This window comes from Gymnoscopelus braueri (genome assembly GCF_963280865.1).
Source record: "Gymnoscopelus braueri genome assembly, chromosome: 7".
Classification (NCBI taxonomy): domain Eukaryota; kingdom Metazoa; phylum Chordata; class Actinopteri; order Myctophiformes; family Myctophidae; genus Gymnoscopelus; species Gymnoscopelus braueri.
The window spans coordinates 53,413,638-53,429,208 of NC_137608.1; the positions used below are offsets into that span (position 1 = coordinate 53,413,638).

The 15,571-nt window shown below is 40.2% G+C and overlaps 1 protein-coding gene across 1 annotated transcript; it reads right to left on the reverse strand.

The window, feature by feature from the left end:
* Nucleotides 1-1,147: 1,147 nt before the first annotated feature.
* LOC308089149 (HLA class II histocompatibility antigen, DP beta 1 chain-like) lies at nt 1,148-11,209 on the reverse strand (the record flags this gene model as incomplete). Its single annotated transcript, XM_080433716.1, has 6 exons — nt 11,052-11,209; nt 9,096-9,179; nt 5,263-5,517; nt 4,038-4,310; nt 2,455-2,668; nt 1,148-1,172 (listed from the first exon to the last, which is right to left on the reverse strand). Exons 2-6 carry the CDS (start codon nt 9,160-9,162, stop codon nt 1,148-1,150), a joined length of 834 nt encoding a protein of 277 aa, XP_080289842.1. The 5' UTR covers nt 9,163-9,179; nt 11,052-11,209.
* Nucleotides 11,210-15,571: the final 4,362 nt, after the last annotated feature.

Consider the following 15,571-nt stretch of genomic DNA (forward strand, 5'->3'; position numbering starts at 1 on the left):
TGTCATCAGATGTTGTCTGATACAACAAATCATTTGATTATTACATTTGATTATTAGATTCATTATTATAAGAAATTAAGCAGAAGACACATGATAATGTGAATTCACGCGACCGGGATGGTTTACCAGGCTAGTTGTTGCACTTCTTACACAAGCATGTTGTTTTGTGTATGTTTTATAGTTTTATACACTTTTATACATTACCAAAAAAAAGGTTTAGTAGAAAGAAAGAGGAAGTGAACCTGGGTGTGTGGGAGGAGTCTAAAGATCGTCATTGGTTGTCGGCACCAGAATACGACCTGATAGAAGAAGAAGAGAGACAAAAAACAGACACAAATAAATCCTATGTTGCATTGTTTGTGTATTTCTACATTGTACACACAATAACACAATAATACAACAACAACACAAAAACATTACGGTTCAGTCATCAGAACTAATGTGAACATTTGACTCTTATTTAAGACTAAATGTAACACTGATGTATTAAAGTTAAATGTGACTACATAGAACACACTTTGACCTCTAACTAGGTCGTCTAAACTGGTCTAAACCGGTTATGGTTCTAAACCAATATAAACCTGTTTAGGTTGTGGTTTTACATGTTTGTTTGTTTGTTTGTTTGCATTTCTGTGAGGGCTCCACATGTCATGTGATCCTCTGTTGATCTGACCTCATTTTTTCCACTGGTAGTATAATAATTAATGAAACATGTTAATTAAACATTAAACATGTAAACTAATCACCTCGTTTCTTCCACTGGAGGTAGATGAATCCAGACAGGAACAAGACCAGACCCAGAACCAGACCTGATGCTCCCATGGCCACCTTGTTCTTCACTGACTCTGGCATGGAGTCATCTGATAATACAAATATCATATCATATCATATCATATCATATCATATTATGGGTTAACCCTAACCCTAATAAACAGACGACACAGTCATTGTGAGTCTGTTCGGTATAATAATGAGTCCAACCCTATTGGTCCAGTCCTTGAGGAGTTTGTCACCTGATGTGACATGTCCTTCTTAGAGCTAAATACATCCAAAACAAAGGATATGATGATAGATTTTAGAAAACATGAATCAACCTTTTACTATGATGATTATAAAGCAGGCTGTGGAATCATGTGCAGAAAGTATCTTAGGACAGAGTCTTAGACTCAGAACTGTGAGGCAGTTTGTAAAAAAGAATATCAGCGCCTGTTCTGTCTTAGAAAACTGTCTTGTTTTCACATTGATAAAACCATGATGACTCTTTGATCTGTTTTTATCAAATCAATCTGGTCTTTGATCTGTTTTTATCAAATCAGTCTGGTCTTTGATCTGTTTTTATCAAATCAATCTGGTCTTTGATCTGTTTTTATCAAATCAATCTGGTCTTGTATCTGTTTTTATCAAATCAATAAGCTCATAGCGTGGCACCAAGTTATGAGCTTGTAGATCTGCTATTTTTGAAAAATCTGAACATTGCAAATATTTGAATATAATTTATATATATTTTTAAACAACATTTTTAACTCAAATATTTGCTTCTGGGGGGTCCCTGGAACAACATATTTTGATGGGGATCAGCGGCCAAAAACATTTGGGGGGTCCTTGACAAGAAAAGGTTTGAGCACCACTGATATATTTCAGAAAAACTTAAGACATACAGTATGTTGACAGACATTTGACAGTTACAAATGTTCGCTTAAAAAAATATATATTCAAAGATTTGCACAAATGTTCACGATTTTTCAAAAATAGCAGATCTACAAGCTCATAGTGCGGCACTCGGTGCCGCACTATGAGCTTGTATATCTGCTATTTAGACAGTAGATTACAGTAGATTACAATAACTGACCCCAGTCCATCTTGATAGGCGCGGTCAGGCTGGGATGTTCCACCATGCATGTGATCTTCTCTCCTGATCTGTAATGCACACGCGCGCGCGCACACACACACACACACACACACACACAAACACAAACACACACACACACACACACACACACACACACACACACACACACACACACACACACACACACAAACACACAATAGTAGTAGCTGATCTACATCTGATCTTTGTTAATATTTGTTTTGACTATTATTGTGTAGGAGTGTGAATGCCCCGCTGGGCTCTCCTCCGCTCTAGTGTTTATTGTGTATTCCACTATTCCCTCCCCATTGCAGAAAAAATAGGAAGGTAAGAGGCAGAAGAAACTTAGTAACGAGATACGCACGTTATAGCGTATTCCTGTGTGTGTGTGTGTGTGTGTGTGTGTGTGTGTGTGTGTGTGTGTGTGTGTGTGTGTGTGTGTGTGTGTGTGTGTGAGAGACTTAATATAAGCCTACCATTTAATGGGCCATTTTCAGCAAGTGATTAACACTTGTTTTATTTTTAAAGAATATATGTATAGGTGTCTATTAGGTGTGTATTTCCATAGGTGTCTGTTAGGTGTGTACCTGGGTGTGTACTCCAGGTAGGAGTGGTACTGGTAGTACCAGTCTCCATCAGACAGATCGGTATAGGAGAGACCAGAGGTCAAAGGTTCTTGACCTATCCACCAGGTCACCAGGATCACTTCAGGATAGAAGTCGTAGCTGCTGCACCTCAGCATGTGAGTGTGTTCACCACGACGAGGGGGAGTCTCTGACTTCAGTCTCACTTTGGGCTCCACTGGATGAAGAAGATTATTATTATTATTACCAGTCATAGGAACATGTCATTATCATGAATAATTGTATATTATCCACATTAGATCCAAGGCTCCCAGTTGCTGCCCTCACAGAGTAGAAAACACTGATGTTGGCCTACAAAGCAACCAAATGTATGACACCCCCATATCTTCAAGCCTGATCCAACCCTACAACCCCTCCCGCTCACTCATATCAGCTAACACAGGGGAGCTGTCTGAATCTTCTCTAAAACACCCTGGACAACGCTCCACACGTCCTAGACTCTTCTCCCTTCTCTAAAACACCCTGGACAACACTCCACACGTCCTAGACTCTTCTCCCTTCTCTAAAACACCCTGGACAACGCTCCACACGTCCTAGACTCTTCTCCCTTCTCTAAAACACCCTGGACCACGCTCCACACGTCCCAGACTCTTCTCTCTTCTCTAAAACACCCTGGACCACGCTCCACACGTCCCAGACTCTTCTCCCTTCTCTAAAACACCCTGGACAACGCTCCACACGTCCCAGACTCTTCTCCCTTCTCTAAAACACCCTGGACCACGCTCCACACGTCCTAGACTCTTCTCCCTTCTGGCTCCCAAACTGTGGAACAAATTCCCCATTGCAGTCAGAACTGCAGACTCACTCACTCCCAATCTTCCACCATAGTCTGAAGACTCTCCTCTTCAGACTCCACTTTAGACTGTTTCTAAGAATAGTAACCCATTCAATCCGGGAACTTATCTGTGTCATTTTAGATTTCTTTGGCTAATCAAAAATAGCAGATACTGTAGACAAGCTATGAGCTTGTAGATCTGCTATTTTTTTGGATAAATCTTGAAAATGTGTTCAAATCTTTAAATATATATATTTTTAAAGCGAACATTTGTCAAATATGTTGTTCCAGGGACCCCCCAGAAGCAAAGATTTGATTTGAAAATATAGTTTAAAAAAAAGCTAATAGCGCGGCACTCCGCTATGAGCTTGTAGATCTGCTATTTTTGAATAGCCAAAAAAGATCTAAAATGACAGAGATGCGTTCCCGGATTGAATGTTTATTTTTTATATTTTCTAGAGAGAGGGATAGTGATAGTAGGCTGACAGGTAAATGGGGAGAGAGATGAGGGGGTGACACACAGCAAAGGTCGTCGGGATCGGGAGTCGAACCCCGTACACGCTGTCAGGCTGGCATTGCAGCCTGGGGTGCCTGGACCGTCACGCTACGGCCCAGACCAAGGGATGTTTTATAGTCATTATCAGATCAATATTAACACCATTAATCATCTCTGAATAGAATGATTTATTATGATGTCATGTTATAGTTTATGAGGTGATGAGTGTTGAGTGCTGCTCTGAGATCAGCTCACCTCTCTTGTTCAGAGCATTGGGGTAGTCGTTCTCAATGTTGTGTTTGCAGAATCTCTCTCGGTTTGCTCTCATCACAGCCAGTAGTGTAGGATCTTTATTCCAGCGCTCTGCGTTCTTCACACCAAACTCAGTGTATCCAACATACTGATCTACTCTACTGTCCCACCTGGTGATCTCATCACCATCGAAATTATCTGACTGTATGTACTGTATGTCCTTCAGCTCACTGGAGTTAAACAAACAGCGGCGAGCCACATAGAACACATATCCATCTGGAAATAGACAATGAAAAATGTCATTAATGTTCAGTTTTATTATAATGTGTATAAAATATCATCACTGTGTGTGTTTGAATTGTCAAGTACTAGAGTGGCTGAGTAAACAAGGACTCTGTCTGTCTGTCTGTCTGTCTGTCTGTCTGTCTGTCTGTCTGTCTGTCTGTCTGTCTGTCTGTCAGACCCCATCATGTATTTCCAGGATAACCCCTTTTTTATACCTGGGCTATTTGAAAATAGCAAATCTATAAGCTCATAGCGCGGCACCGAGTGCCGCGCTATGAGCTTGTGGATCTGCTATTTTCAAACATTTTACTACTTTAACTTTTGGTACTTTAAGTCAATTTTGATGCCAATACTTTTGTACTTTTACTCAAGTCAATTTTGAATTCCGGACTTTGACTTGTAACAGAGTACTTCTAGATGCAGTATTGATACCGAAAAGCACCTAAATGTAGCGCTGGAGGAGCTATAAGACGGTGAAACGTGCCCCCCCCCCCCCCGCCACCGAAACGGGTCGTAGCACCGGGTTAATCCGGCCATGTGGCGTAAACTCTGTCTGTCTGTCTGTCTGTCTGTCTGTCTGTCTGTCTGTCTGTCTGTCTGTCTGTCTGTCTGTCTGTCTGTCTGTCTGTCTGTCTGTCAGACCCCATCATGTATTTACAGGATAACAGAGATAACTCTCACAGAAAGGTTGTTATTTATGAGAGAGAAATGCATCACAATATGAATACATTTTGATATGTTTTATTTTGATGGTAACTGTTGTATAATCATATTATCTACACCTCGAGCACATATTCATGTTTACTAAAAATAAATATTATATAGAAAATATTTCACCATAAAAACCATAAATGCTTAATATACATGTTTAAACATTTTCATTCATGTTAAATACATTCAACCGTTTTAGTTAATAACTATTGTGTTCATAGTATTCATGTACCTTTCACTGGTGGTTTCTTCAAGGCAGTGCGAATGGTGTCCAGCTGGGCTTTGCAGTAGTGATGATCATTCAAAGCATATTCATAAGCTGCTGTCACGGTGATTGGATCTACAAACGGAGGCTGAGGGTACACCACCTTCCCTTTGTTGTAGTCTGCGTACATCAACACTTCACCATCCAGTGCATACATGAACTCTTTATATGAGTCTTTAACTGTGTCTGAACAGCCAAGGACTAGAATCTCCTCATGGAACACTGAAAAAAAAAACAAAGATGACATTAAATTCAACAACAAACTTCTTAACAGTGACAATAACACATAATCATCATGTTAAACAATCATGTTTGGTTCTTATATGAAGTGAAAGGTTGGATATTAAAAGTAGCTTCCTGTCAAATGTTTTATTCACTCTGGAACAGATTCAAAACATTTTTTTTTTGGTTTTGTTGTATTATGAAAGTAATTCATACAGAATGATTTATTTCATGATGTCACAACAACAGTTTCTAACATCTGTTTTAATGTTCATGTATTTGGACCAACATTCAACATTCTATACTGAATATACAGGTAGTGAGTGTGTGTGTGTGTGTGTGTGTGTGTGTGTGTGTGTGTGTGTGTGTGTGTGTGTGTGTGTGTGTGTGTGTGTGTGTGTGTGTGTGTGTGTGTGTGTGTGTGTGTGTGTGTGTGTGTGTGTGTGTGTGTGTGTGTGTGTGAGAGAGTGTCTTTTTCTGATATTCTGATAATAAAAAAAGGTCAGTCGGTAGGTCAGCTATAGACGACGTTTTAACTCTGGCAGTCAATGAGTTAATCATCAAAACAAATAGTGGTTGTAAAAAGAGTGTCTGCAGCGGGAAACGATACCAGGAGGTTAGGGTTGTCAGTCTAATGATTAGTGAGGCACGCCACCAGACCAGGTGCTGTAATGAGGTTTCAGGATGTGTTGATTTACATTTAGTTTTAGTCATAGTCTTTTGAATAAAATTACATTTAGTTTGAGTCATATTTTAGTCATCTGAAATGTTTTAGTTTTAGTCTAGTTTATAGTCGACTAAATCTATAGTTTATTTAGTCGACTAAAATGTGTTTTGGCGGTGCCTTGATGGCGTCGTAATGGTTGATTTTACACTTGGTTGTGTGCTGACGCAGTGCGACGCGTTGTGAGCTTGTAGATCTGCTATTTTCAGAGCACAACACCCGAGCGCAACCAAACATAAAATGACTTGTCTTTTAGTTCTACTGGATCTCTTCTCCACTAGTCACTCACTAACATTTCTAGTTTTTATTTGTTGATGAAATTGTCAATATATTGAGTCTTAGTTTTAGTCATCACAGCTTAGTTTTTATTTAGTTTTTATTTAGTTTTTATTTAGTTTTTATTTAGTTTTGGTCAGTGAAAAAAGGTCGACCAACATTTTTCGTCATAGTTTTAGTCGAGGAAATCAACCCTGGTTTCAGTCTGTATTAGAATGTGTTGAATGTGATGCTGAGAGGCAGCTCCGCCTTCATCACAGAAGTGGGCGTGGTTATAGGGGCCGGGCATAGCGACGTCACAGGGTCGAGACACCGTTAAATCAGCCCACTTTCGCCGCCATCTTGAGTGAGTAGATTGACAGCTGCCACAAGTGTAGAGTAGTGTAGTGTAGTCTGTAGTCCTGTGTTTGTTGTCCAGCAAGTAGACGGTGTACATTCATATCTATCTCTAACCTGTCTGTTGCTCTAATTTAGCAATGGTACGACAGTGCTGCATTATCGGATGCAATGCCAAGGTTTCAGACGTTAAATTAAAAAAGTTAAATTGCACACATTTCCAACCTGGAAGAAAAGCTTTGGAGATCAGATGTCGGAGATATCAAAGAAACGTCGTATGGCTTGGCTTGGGTATCTTAAATACAATGAGATTGAGCTAACAGCTACATTGTGTTTCTCTATGTGTCCAGTCTGAGAAACGTTGTCTAACGTGGGTGGCTCACAGTCACGGTGGCTGAGGAAACAGCCAGGGACGCTTGTCTGTCTGTCAGCATGTGTTCAGACGTCAGAGATATCAAATAAATGTAGTATGGCTTGGGTGTCAGCTGACGAAATAACATAACCTTCAACAACATTCCCAAACACATATAAGCTCAAACGAGCATGACAGCACACAATCAAAAATATAAACATCTGTTGGAGGCGAGGGCGAGGCGAGCATCAGCGTTGCCATGTCGGCTTATTATAAGCGACTTTGGGCTTCTTTTTCTGTAAAGTTGCTTGTAAAATTTGTAGTTTTGTGTGGCTTATTTATAAAGTGTACTTGCTTATTTAGGCTTATTTAGGTACTTGCTTATTTAGGCTTTAAAAAAAAAAAAAAAAATTAAACCAGTGGTTCTCAAATCTTTTCATGAAAATGTTTTGTGCCAGGGAGCATTTGTGTTGTTAGAATGTTTAAAAAAATATTCCAAATATTCTTTATTTTATTGCAAGAGTTTTTTTTAATAGCCTATGTACAAGCTCACGTGAGCTTGTAGATCGGCTATTTTCAAGTAGCCGATGTCACTAAGCCACTTATTTTGGGCTTGTTTTCATAGACCTAGTTGCTTATTTCTCTCGCAAAATATGGCAACACTGATCGCAACAGGTCCGTTGTGCACTTTCTCAATGATCAATGAACAATATAAAATTAATAATAATACTTCACTATAATAATATTATAAATATATATATATATACATAATCAGTACTCAAGATGACTATTTTATTTCGGTTACACAACTAAGCAACAAAACGTTGTTCTTTTCAGGTAAAATGAATGATTGTGACTGACTGGGCACTGTCATTACATCTGGTCTAGGGCACAGATGTAATGACTTTTTTCCAGGTAGCGTGCCTTTGCGTCTGCTTTCAGCTTCTCTCTGTATGGTATCTCTCTGTCACTCATTGCCCGGTCCATCTTCTGTCCTTTACCAATAAATTCGCTGTAGTTCAGGACACGTCGTGACTCGTGGGTAACTGTCAATGTTGTTGATACGAGCTGTTGTTATGGAGCCCACCTAATATGGCCACCGGAACTACTTCAACCTAAGCTTGGCCACGCCTTTTGCCCGCCACCTATAGACGAATCCACAGACGCGCTGCCTGTAGGTGGCCATTGCTGCGGTGTCGCGTCCGCGGAGCGTTGACACCGCAGCAATGGCTGCGCGCAGGGCAGCGCTCCGTGGATTCGTGTATAGCACAAGAGGTTTTGGAATGACGTGGTTCAGTGTCTTGCTCAAGGACACTTTAATTATGAAGCCAGGAAGAGCCGGGAACCTGAACCTGTAAACTGAACTCACAGACGCTCCTCTGATCCAAGCCTCATTACATCTCACTGATGATACCATCATGTCATGTGATCAAAGTGTTACTTCAGAGGGGGTGTGTGTGTGTGTGTGTGTGTGTGTGTGTGTGTGTGTGTGTGTGTGTGTGTGTGTGTGTGTGTGTGTGTGTGTGCGCGTGTGCGTGTGCGCGTGCGCGTGTGCATGTGTGTGTGTGTGTGTGTGTGTGTGTGTCATTTGTTTGTATTGTGCATTGTTCATATTTGTTTTTATATAAACACAGTGGTCATGTGATCAAAGTGTCTCATGAGATGTGTGTTTGTGTGGGTGTGTGTGTGTGTGTGTGTGTGTGTGTGTGTGTGTGTGTGTGTGTGTGTGTGTGTGTGTGTGTGTGTGTGTGTGTGTGTGTGTGTGTGTGTGTGTGTGTGTGTGTGTGTGTGTCATTTGTTTGTATTGTGCATTGTTCATATTTGTTTTTATATAATAATATTAGATATAAATGTATATATTATATAATAACATAAATATAATGTACTTACTTCCTGGGATCGCTTTGACATGAAGTACAGAGGAGAGGATGAGGAGGGTGGCTGTAATCTTCATCATCACTGATCAAAACTGAACTGAATTTAATAGATGAGAATAAACAGATGAGAATAAACAGTTTACTGAAAGAGAAGTTCTGGAGTCTGAAAGAGAATGAAGGTACATTCACTGATAGGTTTCTATCAGTTTAATAGATACATTCACTGATAGGTTTCTATCAGTTTAATAGATACATTCAGTGATAGGTTTATATCAGTTTAATAGATACATTCAGTGATAGGTTTATATCAGTTTAATAGATACATTCACTGATAGGTTTATATCAGTTTAACACAGATAGATTCTAGAACTCCTTCATCCTGAGGGCCATAAGACTGAAATGAAGCACTGGGAGAGGTCAGAGGTCAGATAATTATAGCTGAGTTTTTTAACTGTGTCTTTTATTCTGATAATAAAAAAAGTCGGTCAGTCGGTAGGTCAGCTATAGACGATGTTTTAACTCTGGCAGTCAATGAGTTAATCATCAAAACAAATAGTGGTTGTAAAAAGAGTGTCGGCAGCGGGAAACGATACCAGGAGGTTAGGGTTGTCAGTCTAATGATTAGTGAGGCACGCCACCAGACCAGGTGCTGTAATGAGGTTTCAGGATGTGTTGATTTACATTTAGTTTTAGTCATAGTCTTTTGAATAAAATTATATTTAGTTTGAGTCATATTTTAGTCATCTGAAATGTTTTAGTTTTTGTCTAGTTTTAGTCGACTAAATGTACAGTTGATTTAGTCGACTAAAACGTATTTTGGCGGTGCCTTGATGGCGTCGTAATGGCTGATTTTACACTTGGTTGCATGCTGAAAATATCAAATACTACAAGGCGATCTACAAGCTCACAACGCGTCGCGCTGGGACACGTTGTGAGCTTGTAGACGTAGATCAGCTTGTAGATCAGCTATTTTCAGAGCACACAACACCCGCAACCAAACATAAAATGACTTGTCTTTTAGTTCTACTGGATCTCTTCTCCACTAGTCACTCACTAACAATTTAGTCTAGTTTTTATTTGTTGATGAAATTGTCAATATATTGAGTCTTAGTTTTCATCACAGCTTAGTTGTTATTTAGTTTTTATTTAGATTTCGTCAGTGAAAAAAGGTCGACCAACATTTCTCGTCATAGTTTTAGTCGACTAAATCAACCCTGGTTTCAGTCTGTATTAGAATGTGTTGAATGTGATGCTGAGAGGTAGCTCCGCCTTCATCACAGAAGAGGGCGTGGTTATAGCACAAGAGGTTTTGGAATGACGTGGTTCAGTGCCTTGCTCAAGGACACTTTAATTATGAAGCCAGGAAGAGCCGGGAACCTGAACCTGTAAACTGAACTCACAGACGCTCCTCTGATCCAAGCCTCATTACATCTCACTGATGATACCGTCATGTCATGTGATCAAAGTGTTACTTCAGAGGTGTGTGTGTATGTGTGTGTGTGTGTGTGTGTGTGTGTGCGTGTGTGTGTGTGTGTGTGTGTGTGTGTGTGTGTGTGAGTGTGTGTGTGTGTGTGTTCAGCGTCACTGGTAAAATGCTGTTCATGTTCATTAAACATCAATCCAAGCCTCATTACATCTCATTGCTGAAACCATCTAATGTCTTTAAAAGCACACTGGTCATGTGATCAAAGTGTCACGTGAGAGGTGTGTGTGTGTGTGTGTGTGTGTGTGTGTGTGTGTGTGTGTGTGTGTGTGTGTGTGTGTGTGTGTGTGTGTGTGTGTATGTGTGTGTGTGTGTGTGTGTGTGTGTGTGTGTGTGTGTGTGTGTGTGTGTGTGTGTGTGTGTGTGTGTGTGTGTGTGTGTGTGTGTGTGTGTGTCATTTGTTTGTATCGGTTATATTTGTTTTTATATAATAACAGTATATGTAAATGTATATATAATATAATAACATAAATATAATGTACTTACTTTCTGGGATCGCTTTGACATGAAGTACAGAGGAGAGGATGAGGAGGGTGGCTGTAATCTTCATCATCAGTGATCAAAACTGACCTGAATTTAATAGATGAGAATAAACAGATGAGAATAAACAGATCAGAATAAACAGATGAGAATAAACAGATCAGAATAAACAGATCAAAATAAACAGATGAGAATAAACAGATCAGAATAAACAGATCAGAATAAACAGATGCTTACCGAAAGAGAAGTTCTGGAGTCTGAAAGAGAATGAAGGAGGACTCGTTCTGTAGTTTAGAATAATCAGCCAATCAGATTAAAGATACGATGTTACATCATCTGTTTCCAGAAAGACGACAGTCTGGATTATTGCACATATCATGAACAGTATATAGCTGCTGCTTCATAAGTAATCAATAAACTATACTAAAAACTGGGCAAACATTGGCCAAATTGTCAATTAATATAAGAAAGAGCAAATTTTTTTAAAATAGCCGATCTACAAGCTCTTTTAGAGCATGTACTGAGTCAAACTAAATGTAACGCCTCAACTCCTACAATTCCAAGTCTTTTTCAGGGTGGGGGGTCCTGAGTTCAAATATGATTATTTTGGGGAGTCCTGAGTTCAAATAAGATTATTTTGGGGGGTCCCCAGTTCAAATATGATTATTTTGGGGGTCCCGAGTTCAAATATGATTATTTTGGGAGGTCCCGAGTTCAAATAAGATTATTTTGGGGGGTCGTGGTCTGAAAAGGTTGAGAACCACTGGTTTATTGCAGATCAATCAGTGAAACACAACACAGGTAAATCAGCACATTCTTAAATGTATGTTTATCTGGGATGTATAATAAATTATTAACTTTTTTCCAGTCAACCTTATCTCCAGTTAGTATTGACAGCAGCTGAGCTTTAAAATACATGAAAGTGGAACATTAAATCATTGCATTCATTTTGTACACATATTAGATTTAATTAAAGGATGTCTGTTGTTTGTCCCATACAGAATTTATTCATTTTGTAACTGTGTGTGTGTGTGTGTGTGTGTGTGTGTGTGTGTGTGTGTGTGTGTGTGTGTGTGTGTGTGTGTGTGTGTGTGTGTGTGTGTGTGTGTGTGTGTGTGTGTGTGTGTGTGTGTGTGTCTATGGCAGATCTACAAGCTCACAAGGCACATTGTGAGCTTGTAGATCTGCTATTTTCAAAAGATTTTTTAGACATTTCATATATTTGAAAACTTGTGAAATGGGACATTCTGCATAATGAGTACTTTCTACTTTTGGTACTTTAGTACATTTTGATTCCAAAACGTTTGTACTTTTACTCAAGTAAATTTTGAATTCCAGACTTTTACTTGTAACACAGAGTACTTCTACATTACATTATTGATACTTTTACATAAGTAAAACATTTGAGTACTTTTTCCACCACTGCCCCCATGTGAACTTCTCCATGAAGCAACTCTGAAATGAGAGACATTTCATGCACTGGAACAGGAACAACAAACATCCTCATTCCCTGAAACTAAATGCTCTCCCTGTATCACTTTCAGTTGTAAAAGGTAACACAGACTCTCCTACAGAAGTCTAAATAAACATACTGGTTCAAATGCGACGCACGCAGCGCGCATTTCCACCAGTCCACCGCCACACAAATATACATTAAATTAATTCTTAAGTTAAGAAGTTTGCGACGTCTTTGTTGCGACTTTCCCCTTCATCCCCGCCTGTCGGCCGGTCTGACCCCCCAATGCCCAACATAAAAAGGGCAACACAGTCTATTTATATCCGCACTAACAGGCATCAGTTTTAATCCAGTAAGAACACATACAAAAGTGCAGTAGGCCTATGAGCTCTCACATTCACAAAAATTGGGAGAATTCAGAATAATAATATGAAACCAAGTAAACATTATGCTCCCCTTATGGAGCCACAACTAACGATTAACCAGCTATCAATCAGCAGCAGTTATAGTGAAAATGTAACACTAGTCATTTTACTCAAATTGCGACAAATAAAAATGACATGTGTAGGCTCTGAAACAGATTGGCCAAAAAACTAAAATAAACATTATGCTCGCCTTATGGAGCCCACAATTAACGATCAACCAGCTATCAATCAGCAGCAGTTATTAGCGAAAATGTAACACCAGTCATTTTACTGAAATTGCAACAAATAAAAATGACATGTAGGCTCAGAAACAGATTGGCCAAAAAACTAAAACAAAAAGGATTTTTAAGGATTTTCAAGTGCAGTGCAGGAGGTTCAGCCTGCAGAAAGAGAGAGCGAGGGGGCCGAGAGAGAGGGAGAAAGAGGGAGAGAGGGGGAGAGAGAGGGAGGGAGGGAGAGGGAAGGGAGAGAGAAAGAAAAAGAAAGGCGTGATTATTCCCAGTAGCTGAGATTAATCATAATTTCAATTGCTTTTGCTTGGGTTTGTGTTGTTTTCTCTGTTATGTGGAATCATGTTCTACCTGCGATTCTATTTAAATTTAATATATTAAAACCAGCACTGCAATAATGATATTGATGGTTAATTACTTACCCACGTTAATGCGACGGGTGGGCCTGCATCTGTGCACAAAGCTCTGCGAAGTTTGGTGCAATTGAAGAGAGTTTAATTCGCAAGTCCTTCTCAACATCATTCAGTCTTTGCCGATATTTTGTCTTCACTGTGAGACCAGAGAATCCAGCCTCGCATAGATAGGTTGTGGCAAAGGGCATTAAAACCCTGCAGGTCGGGGTGTGCTGTCATTGCCTCTGTCCAAAAATCCACAAGTGGCTTTCGTTTGAAACACAGCAGCAGCGCTCCATCAGATGACAGGTCAATCTGTTCCTGCTGTTGTAGTGACAGTTGTGGGACAGGAGGGGAAACTTCAAATGGGTTGCGAATCCACATTTGAGATGCATCCATAGGTGGGAAATATTTCCGGAACTGCTCAGCGAGCTGGTTGAGATGTTCTGTTATTAGCCCTTTTACAGGTTCACTCATGGCAACTTTGTTTTCCTCCAAGAACGCATGAAGTGAAGGGAAACACAGGAGCATATTCCCACTCACGTCGCACACAGCGAGCCCAGAACCGTAGCTTCTTTATCATGGCCTCGATCTTGTCGTGTGTGTTGAACAGTGTAACACTGACTCCCTGCAAACCTAAATTCAATTCATTCAGAACTGAAAATATGTTAGCCAGGTAGGCAAGCTTCTGCAGAAAATCCTCATCATGCAGTTTAGAGGCCAAATGGAACGGGTTGTCTTCAAAGAATTGTTGAAGTTCATGTCGCAGTTCAAAGAGCCTTGTCAATACTTTGCCTCGCGACAACCAGCGCACCTCAGTGTGCAAAAGCAATGCTTTATGTTCACTTCCCATTTCATTGCACAACACAGTAAACAGCCTTGAATTTAGCGGACGAGCTTTGATGAAATTAACCAGTTTCACAGAATCATGGAGGACTGAAAGTAGATCAGCTGGCATGTTTTTTGCAGCGAGGGCCTCCCTGTGAACACTGCAGTGTGACCACACAACGGATGGACAGACTTTCCTGATGTGAGCTATAAGCCCTATATGCTTCCCTGTCATCGACTTTGCCCCATCAGTGCACAATCCAACGCAGCGCGTCCAGTCGATTCCATTGGACCTCATAAAGGCATTCATCAAATTAAAGGTTTCCTCTCCTGTTGTTCGGGTAACAACAAAAAATCCTCCTTCACCGTTCCTTCAAATAGGTAACGAACGTACACCAACAGATTAGCCAGATTTGCCACATCTGTGGACTCATCTACTTGGAGAGAATAAAACTCACAGTTTTTCACGCGACTGACTAACGTAACCAGGATGTTTTCGGACATCGTATCGATGCGTCTTGACACAGTGTTGTTGGACACAGGGATCATGTCCAATCTTTTTGCTTCTTTCTCTCCAATCATACATTCAACCATATCTTTGGCAACTGGCAAGCACACGTCTTCCACAAGTGTGTGAGGTAGCCCTTTTTTTAGCAATTCTGTAACTTGCCAGATAAGAAGCCTTTAGTGCCTTTTTGGTAGAGCCACCACATGAATGAAACTGCAGTTTATTTTGTCTGTCTTTCAACTCCGCCAATTTTTGATTTGAAAAATGCAAGGGGTTCTTTAGTTACGTCGGCATGCTTAGTGGTTAAGTGGCGACGTAGATATGAAGGCTTCATGCTGCTGTTAGATAGGACGTCACTGCACATCACACACTGGGGGTCTGGGTGATCCACATCACCAATCCAAGTGAAGCCCAGACACAGATCATTTTCATCATATTTCCTTTTTCTTATTCCAGTCTTTCGCCCAGTCTCGTTGTCTCTTTTAGCCCGTTTTCTTGATGGAGGGCCTGGCTGTTGTGTCTGTGCCCCACAAACCCCCTTTTCAGTTTCCCCCGTGTCATTGTCATCATCACTCTCTGTCTCCACTACAACGCTGCTCTCCACTGCTCTCACCTCTTCCTCCTGTCCGCTTTCATTACTTTCATTACTTTCATTAACTTTAGATTCACCACGTCCACCTGACAGTT